The 11589-nt window shown below is 37.7% G+C and overlaps 1 protein-coding gene across 1 annotated transcript; it reads left to right on the top strand.

Annotated features, from left to right (window-relative positions):
- The first annotated feature begins 1903 nt into the window (after positions 1-1903).
- gpr45 (G protein-coupled receptor 45) lies at positions 1904-10795 on the top strand. Its single transcript, XM_048193150.1, has 3 exons — positions 1904-2573; positions 4934-5082; positions 9400-10795. Exon 3 carries the CDS (start codon positions 9480-9482, stop codon positions 10605-10607), a length of 1128 nt encoding a protein of 375 aa, XP_048049107.1. The 5' UTR covers positions 1904-2573; positions 4934-5082; positions 9400-9479; the 3' UTR covers positions 10608-10795.
- Positions 10796-11589: the final 794 nt, after the last annotated feature.

Here is an 11589-nt window from a genome sequence, read left to right as displayed (position 1 = left end):
CATGTGGGTCTTGTTGTGAATGTGTGACGTGACGTCTCAGTGAGCATCAAAGAGTGAGAGAGAGAGAGACGGTCTATTGAGTACAGAGTGTTCTGTTATTGACAGGCCAGAGATGGAGAAGTTACCGTGGTGACAGGCACAACACAATCATCTTGAGATCTCAGAGGCCAACAGCAATGTCACTTTCACTCCTGCATCATCCAAGACATTCAGCATGATAAAACATTTTGATTTGTGTATTTGTGTCATTGGCATCTACATTTCACTACCTTTTCATAAAAATGATCATACTCTGCATGTGTGCATGTGTACAGGTTTGACAATTTTTGAAAATGTCCTCTAAATATATTGAAATATAAGTCTAAATATGAAATATAAAAAACAAAATGTAAGGCAACAATGATTTATGAGAGCATTTGTGCTCCTCCTCATTTGAAATTCTCATGAATCAACCAGTTTGTTTTTCTGCAAAAATAATGTCAACATGTGTGCTAGAAGGATATAGAAAAGTTCCTTATCATAGAATTAATATCATTGTGAAATGATTGTGTCACTAGAGCTTAAAATGCTTAAAGTGTGATTGCTTGTGTGTATGTAACCAGGTTGTTTGAAATAGAAATCTTTAAATGCCTTACATGTTTCTTTTGATTGCGTCCTTGCAGAATAAAAGTATTAATATTTAAAAAAAAAAAAAAAAAAAAAAAAAAAAAAAAAATACTGGCTCCAAACTTTTGAATGTTAGTGTGTGAAATTTGTATTAAATATGCACTATGTAAAATTTTCTGTCCACTATAGGTCGCTAGAGGCCTATTCAAAACAAAGGCGTAGCTTGATGACACCAAGTTTGAGTGCGGAATCTTGGAAAATGTGGTCTTCACCTCAACGGATGGTGCAAAAGAATAGGGATAGGACTCGGGAAGAAATCATGTTCATGGATGCGATTATTAACGTTACTGTAGAATGTAGCAGAGCAGGACCGAGTGTTGTTGGAGCTGAACGAGGCCATTGGAGCGATTGTGCGACACGCCTCACGAGCAGCAGAACTTTTATTATGTCACAGTCGCCGGCGCTGCTTCTGCTTTTCCGATCATGAGTATGAGGTAACACAGCTCTGTTTATCATATTAGATACATTTGAGTGTGTTGAAAATGATATAACGTTACTCTGTGCGTTCGCTCGACGGCTGCTGTGAGACACTGTTGCACACTGCAGTAAGATAGATTGATTTTAGAATATATTAAATACTGGATGGCTTGTGTTGATAAATGGCATGCAATTAATTTTAAAATTTATTGTATGATGGAGAAAATACTGTATTACTGTTACTAAAAATAAAGCTGCATCTGATTATGCTATGTTAGCTACTTCACAAAATAGTGTTTTTCTCTGAGGCATGGTAAAGTAATCGCAAAAAATCAAGAAAATTCGATTTAAACAATAAGACTAAACGTGTTGAGCTATATAACAATAATTTGTTTTTTGTCTATAAATATATCAAAACAGTTGTCCCCTTGCCTATTAAAACATGTAAATATTAAAGCGTCTTTGGTGTTTCCATAATTTCTACAAAATAAAACAGGAAACCGAGGGTAACGCGGGTATGACGCAATTGACAGGCGACTCCTCACACGTCCCGGAGCCTAGGTTAAAATTGCAATTTTCTCACGATTTACAAATAGTTGGAAACATTTGGATATTGTAAGTACTCAAGTGAACAAAATATATAACACTGGCCTAGTGTTTTTTGGATATTTTAAAAATTCTTACATATTGCACCTTTAACTATAAATGTAGCCTATTATTTATATTTATTTTATATATGCTACTTATTTAGCTAAATATAAAAGCAATAAAAGTATGGTATGTCCCCATTTAGCTAATTACAAGTGTGAGTGTGTGGGTGTGAAAGGAAAATAGCTACAGATGAACAAAAAATAAGCATGATGAATGAACAAATTTCAAGGACATGTTGTCTGCTGTCTACAACAAAAGCTTGCAGTCCAGCTTTGATCTCATGTAGCTATTTTACTCTTAAAAATAAACGTTCCCAATAGAATCAGGTTGATGCCACAAGAGAACGTTTGTGCAGCTCATTTCTAGTACTTTAAAGGACACAGAAATCCATACACAGAACCTGCAATGTAACATCAAAAACGTTATTAATCTCCAGTGTATCATACAGTAGCTTTAGACAAACTCAAAAGCCCTATACGCAGCCAAAACATTCTTGATAACAAGAGGCCGCGGGTCTTTGGCTGAACTGAGCTTTATTTTTATGAGAGTAGCCTACGTCAATGACCTCCTGATGCAGTTTGTCATCCGTGTACCTCTGAAATCCTCGAGGATGAAGCTCATACTACAGCTGCCTGTGATTGATCGCCGTTGTCACACCTCCAGAGCTCCACACCCCGACGGATGTGTTTCATGCAGCAAGAAATCGCATCAGTGGAAACAATGGCAATCCTCTGACTGAAATCAAACTACAACGGGCAGCCTCTACAACACCTTGTCCTTCAACTGTTTTGGATTGACACGGCTCTCCGCCCAACACACGGACTTCAGTTTATAAAGAGGTAAAATCACCACACAATCTCACTGTGTAAATCACATCACATCTGCTAAGCGCGCCAGCGCACGTGAGAGCTGAAACGTTGCATCAGTGACATGTATCGTGTGATCAATGCATAAATCACAAGGGTGCGATAGTGATAACAGTTGTCGTGCATGATATCACGCTTAGACATTTTCAGCATAACTAAATTCTAATATGCTTTGTTTCCTATCGTGTGATTTATAAACTGCAGTTAGAAAACATTTAGTTATAAATGTTTTGTGGATTTGTAAATAATTATGAAGGTGCCTCAGTCAGCTTCCATGGCTAAGCACAGATCCATTTCAGTGTTCTGCTTTATAAAGAATTTTGAAAACCTGTAGTTTTTTTGACTGATTCATCTGCACCGATGAATTCCATCTGGTGGGTCTTTAAAAAATAGCACCCAAAATCAACATTAACGCTGCTGTGTGTTGAATAGGAAACAGCTTGGTTCATTTTTGTATGCATATGCATTCGTGCTTAAATGAAATGTGTTATAACAATGTTATAGCCTACAGACTGTATAGCATATAACAATATATATTGTGCCAAGATTGAATAATGGTAATTGTGTGCAATGAATAAAAACAACAATTTTAGGGCCATCAACCATCTTTGCAACTAAGCAGTTAGACAAATAATTATATTATATTGTTAATATGATAATTATTACTATATGTATCAATATGTAAAGAAAAACAGAAATAAGACAATAAAAAAATTCTATATATCGGCACTTGGACACTTTAAGATAGCATACAATTATTAATTAACAGCACTGGTCAGAAAAGCAATATTGGTCAATTAATGGCTAGTTAATGGGTGACAACTGCTATGGACACCTGGGTTTATGTCTGAGAAAGAGCATGACCAAGACTTGAGACAGATGGATCCAGATCAGTTTCCTCTTTGCTGCTAAACATCTTACCAGGTTGAAACGACAGGTGTCAGCAACATGTGCCATACTCATAGTACAGAACTTGTTTAATTGTACGCATATGTCATAGTATATTTATTCTGGATCCATTGTTATTCCACTTTTACATTATTATATATTTATATTTTTACATATGGTGTATTTCTTTCTATATATCATTCTGCATATTTCTATTACTTAATTCGTATGCTTCTGTCCACCATATCTCACCCATTATCTGTGTTTGTATCTACACTGTATACCCAAAAATCTTTAACAGTGTATGCTGATAATCCCCAAGGGATTGTATTGTATTGACTCTATATACTGTGAATTACATGGGAGTTTTTAAATAGATTATCACCAACATTTATAGACCCGAATGAGAAAAATCCAAATATATTTTAAAGGTGCCGTAGAACGTCTTTTTAAAAGATGTAATGTAAGTCTAAGGTGTCCCCTGAATGTGTCTGTGAAGTTTCCCCATAGATTTTTTTTTTTTAATTCATTTTTTTAACTGCCTATTTTGGGGCATCATTAAATATGCGCCGATTCAGGCTGCTGCCCCTTTAAATTCTCGTGCTCCCCGCCCCCGGAGCTCGCGCTTGCCTTAAACAGCATAAACATTCATACAGCTAATATAACCCTCAAAATGGATTTTTACAAAGTGCTCGTCATGCAGCATGTCTAATCGCGTAAGTATGGTATTTATTTGGATGTTTACATTTGATTCTGAATGAGTTTGATAGTGCTCCGTGGCTAAAGCTAACATTACACACTGTTGGAGAGATTTATAAAGAATGAAATTGTGTTTTATGAATTATACAGACTGCAAGTGGTTAAAAAAATGAAAATAACGACAGTCTTGTCTCTGTGAATACAGTAATAAACGATTGTAACTTTAACCACATTTAACAGTACATTAGCAACATGCTAACGAAACATTTAGAAAGACAATTTCCAAATATCACTAAAAATATCATGATATCATGGATCATGTCAGTTATTATTGCTCCATCTGCCATTTTTCGCTATTGTTCTTGCTTGCTTACCTAGTCTGATGATTCAGCTGTTCACAGATCCAGACGTTAATACTGCCTGCCCTTGTCTAATGCCTTGAACATGAGCTGGCATATGTAAATATTGGAGGCGTACATATTAATGATAACAGTCAATGATATGTTGAGATTCACCTGTTTTTCGGAGGTCTTTTAAACAAATGAGATTTACACAAGAAAGAGGAAACAATGGTGTTTGAGGCTCACTGTATGTCATTTCCATGTACTGAGCTCTTGTTATTTAACTATGCCAAGATAAATTCAATTTTCAATTCTAGGGCACCTTTAAGTCCCTCTCAATTTGATAAATACAACATAGAGTAGAAAATATATTTCATGAACCGTGTGTAACTATGTGTTTTACAGGTATTCTGGTCTTTTCTAAGACAATGGAGGTGTCAGAGGATGACATGCGATGTATGATGAATACTTGGAATTTACATCCCCCTTTATATCTGCACTATCCTTCACAAAGAACAACCCAGAGTAACCATGGCAACAGCAGCATCCTCTGAGTGAGCATCATTCCCTCTTTCATCTGTAAACATGATGATTGTGGTCTGTATATGTTCACAATATTGCTCATATTGTGCTGCACACAGATTGCTCTATGGATGTTCATGCAAAAAAAGTAATTATTACAAAATTGTTTTGACTATATCTGAGGCATACCATTGAATATGCCTATACGTGGGTAAATGTGTTTTATTGATTATGCAGTTATCAATTTTGAAACATCTTTAGTCCATATATTGAAAGTTCATCTGTAATATTTTAGCTACAAGCTTTTCAGTTTTTCAAAATCCTAAGACCTGTGCAAAAGTTTGTGGTCGGTAAGATTTTTAAAATGTTTTTGAAAGAAGTCTTAACAAGACTGCATGTATTTGGTCAAAAATAGTAATGTTGTGAAATTTTATTACAATTTAAAATGACTGTTTTCTAATCTATTTTGATATGTAATTTATTTCCTGTGATGGCAAAGCTCAATTTTCAGCTTTGTTTTTGAGGAAACCATTCTGCATTTTTTGCAGGATTTTTTGAGGGGTAGAAAGTTCAAAAGAACAGCTTTTATTTGAAGTAGAAATCTTTTGTAACATTATTACAAAATGTCTTTACTCTCACTTTTGATTAATTTAATGTGTCCTTGCTGAACAAAGGGCCGTTCACACCAAGGATGATAACTATAACATTAACTATAAAGTTTTAATAATTGTTCTAATTCTGTAAGAATAGTCCACACCACAGCTATAACGATAACAAAACAGAGGAACTGTATCATTGGAATCACTGTTTTTCCAGCTGAGGAACGATGAAAACATTGAGAGCCAAATAGAATTCAAAGACTTTAAAGAACTCCATCATTTAAAGAAGCGCACACTAAAAAAAAACGAATTTTACTGTACATTTGTCACAATCATGTTCAAGTTTGCCTTAGCTATCATGGACTTTCGGTTTGTTTTCTTTAGTCGCATGTTTCCTTTGTTCTAGTTTCCCACCACAATTGGTCACCATGGACACTAATCCCAATCATCACAGCTGTTTGTCATTTGAGTTAATTATCTGTGTATTTAAGTTCCTGTCTTTCCTCTGTTCAGTGTCAGGTCTCGTATATGTTGGCATAAGATGTATGTCTCAATGTAAGTTGTGTTGCTACTCTTTGGATTATTAAAGACTGTTACGCTTTATGTTCATCATTTGTTATCTCCACACAACCAAGTTACAGCATTGTTATATTATATTATATTATATTATATTATATTATATTATATTATATTATATTATATTATATTATATTATATGTTATATAGTTATATTTATAATTATCATTCTTGGTGTAAATGGGTCTTAAAAGTATTAATTTTACTGCTGTCAAATCAATTAATCGCATTAAAGTTTGTACATATATAAAGCGTGTGTATACAGGTGCTGGTCATAAAAGGTTCAATATTGAAGACACCTGGTGCCACACTCTAATCAGCTAATTAACTCAAAACACCTGCAAATGCATTTAAATGGTCTCTCAGTCTAGTTCTGTAGGCTACACAATCATGGGGAAGACTGCTGACTTGACAGTTGTCCAAAAGATGACCACTGATACCTTGCACAAGGAGGGCAAGACACAAAAGGTCATTGCAAAAGAGGCTGGCTGTTCACAGAGCTCTGTGTACAAGTACATTAATAGAGAGGCAAAGGGAAGGAAAAGATGTGGTAGAAAAAAGTGTACAAGCAATAGGGATAACCACACCCTGGAGAGGATTGTGAAACAAAACCCATTCAAAAATGTGGGGGAGATTCACAAAGAGTGGACTGCAGCTGGAGTCAGTGCTTCAAGAACCACTACGCACAGACGTATGCAAGACATGGATTTCATCTGTTACATTCCTTGTGTCAAGCCACTCTTGAACAACAGACAGCGTCAGAAGCGTCTCGCCTGGGCTAAAGACAAAAAGGACTGGACTGCTGCTGAGTGGTCCAAAGTTATGTTCTCTGATGAAAGTAAATTTTGCATTTCTTTTGGAAATCAGGGTCCCAGAGTCTGGAGGAAGAGAGGAGAGGCACACAATCCACGTTGCTTGAGGTCCAGTGTAAAGTTTCCACAGTCAGTGATGGTTTGGGGTGCCATGTCATCCGCTGGTGTTGGTCCACTGTGTTTTCTGAGGTCCAAGGTCAACGCAGCAGTATACCAGGAAGTTTTAGAGCACTTCATGCTTCCTGCTGCTGGCCAACTTTATGGAGATGCAGATTTCATTTTCCAAAAGGACTTGGCACCTGCACACAGTGCCAAAGCTACCAGTACCTGGTTTAAGGACCATGGTATCCCTGTTCTTAACTGGCCAGAAAAAACGCCTGACCTTAACCCCATAGAAAATCTATGGGGTATTGTGAAGAGGAAGATGCGATATGCCAGACCCAACAATGCAGAAGAGCTGAAGGCCACTATCAGAGCAACCTGGGCTCTCATAACACCTGAGCAGTGCCACAGACTTATCGACTCCATGCCGCACCGCATTGCTGCAGTAATTCAGGCAAAAGGAGCCCCAACTAAGTACTGAGTGCTGTACATGCTCATACTTTTCATGTTCATACTTTTCAGTTGGCCAAGATTTCTAAAAATCCTTTCTTTGTATTGGTCTTAAGTAATATTCTAATTTTCTGAGATACTGAATTTGGGATTTTCCTTAGTTGTCAGTTATAATCATCAAAATTAAAAGAAATAAACATTTGAAATATATCAGTCTGTGTGTAATGAATGAATATAATATACAAGTTTCACTTTTTGAATGGAATTAGTGAAATAAATCAACTTTTTGATGATATTCTAATTATATGACCACCACCTGTATATGTGTGTGTATATATATATATAATCACACTCGTAGCCGTGCGGTATGGCTGTATACGTAGGTAATCACAGCTGTGCTGATATACAGCCATATCGCACGGCTACGAGTGTGATATTGCATTTATACAACAGTTTGACAGCACAAGTGTGTAAATGAATAAGAAACAACAACGGAGAGTCTTTAAAAACCCTCTTTTGTGAGGAAATACTTCCTTCCGCCACAGATTCAAATCTCAAGTTGACAGTTTAACAGTTGAGCTAAAATGTCACTTTAGAACTAGTAATGAAGAACTAGAGTATTATGAGAGAGAGATCGACTAAGTGAGTGCATTACCTGCATCTAGCTGATATTCTTCAGGTCAGTCTTATATTCTTAATCACAAAATCAGTTTGAATGTCCTCTGAGGAAAGCAATATCTTTGTCTTTGTCCTTTTAACATTTAAGAGGATTTCCCATGACAGCGATAGTCAATGCATTTGTCAGTTGCATCTCATAAGATGTTGTTTAAAGTAAAAACAATGTCCTTGTTTCCTTGTTTCAGTCCATTTCAAATTAAAAGTCTTTGTGACTGACTGACTGACTGACTCACTCACTCATAAAGACAGTCTTTGCCGCCATCTAATGGCGTATTAATGAAACTTTCACTGAAGTTGAAATCACAGACTCTCTCAATACCAACAAATATGGCATGTTATTTATATAAATATTATTTATTACAAAAATAATATGTAAATGAACAAAAATAGCTATTATAAGACAGTATAAGAAGTCAAATAGGACATAAACACAAGCAAACAGTTCAGTCAAACATTCAAAAGCAGTGCTCTAGTTAGTACAGGATTTAATTTCAATGTAAATATAAAGTTATGAAACTTAATATAGCCCTTAAGCCAAATCTATTAGCTCTGGAACAAGTAATAGATTAATAAGACTAAAGATTGATATACTGAAAACGAATCTACACAAGAGCCAGTGGCAAATTGATGAAGCTGACGGTATAAATCACATATCTGAGGTCTAAACAACTACATTCTCGCCTAAATAAAAACTCTTAAAACAACATTCTGTTACAAAATAACAGTAGTATCTATAAAAATATGGTGGGTTTGCTTGTCTGCCATGAGAATGCTGACATCGGAGTGATTCAAACGGTGAAACGGTTCCCGTGGCGATACTGGTAGAATATTACAAGGCTGGAAAGACCTATCAGCCAATCAGATTCGAGAACCAGAATGAACTGTTGTGTATATATATATATATATATATATATATATATATTACAACTTTTATGTTAGATGCGATTAATCTAAAATTAATACTATTAAGGCCAATTCACAACAAGAATTTTACAGTACTAATTCATTTATTTTTTAAAAACCAAACAAACAAACAAAAAAACCGACTGACCCAAAACCTTTTAACGGTAGTGTAAGTTTAGATATGCATTGTTATTAATATACCTCACACTTTTGGTCTTTTCTGTTGCAGGTAATGTTTTACAACGTCTTCATTGTGGAGAGTGTTTCTCTTAATGGGAGCTCACATTGACTTTCCTGGTAACAGCTGCCATGTTTTCCTGTAATGGCAGCTCATTGGAGGGGTGTGGCCTTCTTGAACCAATGGAAACTGAGATGCAAGAGTCTGATACTGCCCTCATGCCCACCACTCTCAGGGTGGCATTGGCTGCCATCATGATCTTCATGATCACCATTGGTTTCCTCGGCAATGCCATTGTGTGTCTGATAGTGTATCAGAAACCAGCCATGCGTTCAGCGATTAATCTACTCCTGGCCACACTGGCCTTCTCTGACATCATGCTGTCGTTGCTATGCATGCCATTCACCGCCGTCACTCTCGCAACTACGGACTGGAGCTTCGGAGTGGGATTCTGCCGCGTGTCCGTCATGCTGTACTGGCTGTTTGTTCTGGAAGGTGTGTCCATCCTTCTGATCATCAGCGTCGATCGCTTCCTCATTATAGTTCAGCGGCAGGACAAACTGACCCCACATCGGGCAAAAATTCTCATTGCCGCGTCATGGGCTCTGTCGCTCTGCGTGTCCCTACCGTCCGTGGTCGGCTGGAGGACGGCTGGGATTGGTGCGCAAGTGCCACAATGCATTCTGGGATACAGCGAATCGCTGGCGGACCGGGGTTACACAGTTCTGCTTGCAGTTGCGGTGTTTTTTGTGCCATTCGGTGTGATGTTGTATTCCTACCTGTGTATTCTCAACACGGTGCGACGCAACGCGCTGCGCATCCACAATCACACCAGCGAAGGCAGCGTCGCCATCAACCATGTCAGCAAGTTGGGTTTAACCGGTCTACAGCGACCCCAAGTCAATGTGGACATGAGTTTCAAAACCAGGGCCTTCACCACCATCCTCATCCTTTTCATTGGCTTCTCTGTGTGTTGGTTGCCACATACGGTGGTGAGCCTGCTGGCGGTGTTCAGTAGACGCTTCTACCTCAGCCCAGCGTTTTACCCGGTCAGCATCGGGGCGCTGTGGTTGAGTTACCTAAAAGCGGTTTTCAACCCTGTGATATATTGCTGGAGAATCCGAAAGTTTCGTGAGGCCTGTCTGGAGTTTATGCCCAAGACGTGTCATCTGTGTCCCAAGATTCCCGGGAGAAGTCGCAGGCGTATAAGACCCAGCAACATTTATGTGTGCAGCAGTGAGACCCAGTCTTCAGTCTAGGATTGGCGCCAAAGTATGTTTATTATTGACGAGCCAAGAATGAAAGATGCTGTTTAGATATGACACACTTAAAGGTGCAATATGTAATACTTTTGCAGTAAAATATCCAAAAACCACTAGGCCAGTGTTATATATTTTGTTCACTTGAGTACTTACAATATCCCAAATGTTTCCAACTATTTTTAAATCGTGAGAAAATTGCTATTTTAACCAAGGCTCCGGGACATGTGAGGAGTCGCCTGTCAACTGCATCATACCCGCGTTAACCCTCGGTTTCCGGTTTTATTTTGTAGAAACTATAGAAACACCAAAGACGCTTTAATATATTACATGTTTTAATAGACAAGGGAACAACTGCACAGAGTAACGTTTTAACATCATTTTCAACAGTCTCAAATGTATCTAATATGATAAACAGAGCTGTGTTACCTCATACACATGACCGGAAAAAGCGGAAGCGGCGCCAGCGACTGTGGCATAATAAAAGTTCTGCTGCTCGTGAGGTGTGTGTTGCGCAGTCGCTCCCGCGGCCTCGTTCAGCTCCCACAACAGCTTCCCGAGTCCAATCCCTATTCCTTTGCACCGGTCGTTGAGGTGAAGACCACAAGTCCCAAGATTCCGCTCTCAAACTCTGTGTCATCAAGCTACGCCATTGTTTTGAATAGGCCTCTAGCGACCTCTAGCGGACAAAATTATTACATACTGCACCTTTAAGTCATGGTTTCAAGGGACTCTGTTCTTGAAATCCCATGGAGAACGCTTATGAATTGAATACTTGACAAATACCTCCTCCTGTTATAGTCTGCAGTGATGAAGGAAAAAGCATTCAAATTCATCAAAGCAATATTCATATATTCCTGAACTGGGTCCTGAACTGAATTTCTTTGATTTCACTTGGAAAGATTTCACATGTTCTGCAATTTTGTAAAACATGGAAGTTGTCAAATAAAGTAACTAAACTGGTGATTTACTGAAAATGTTT

The sequence above is a fragment of the Megalobrama amblycephala genome, linkage group LG6 (genome assembly GCF_018812025.1).
Source record: "Megalobrama amblycephala isolate DHTTF-2021 linkage group LG6, ASM1881202v1, whole genome shotgun sequence".
NCBI classification, from domain to species: Eukaryota; Metazoa; Chordata; class Actinopteri; order Cypriniformes; family Xenocyprididae; genus Megalobrama; species Megalobrama amblycephala.
Note: the sequence above shows the minus strand (reverse complement) of the source record. Positions and strands in the feature narration are given on the sequence as shown.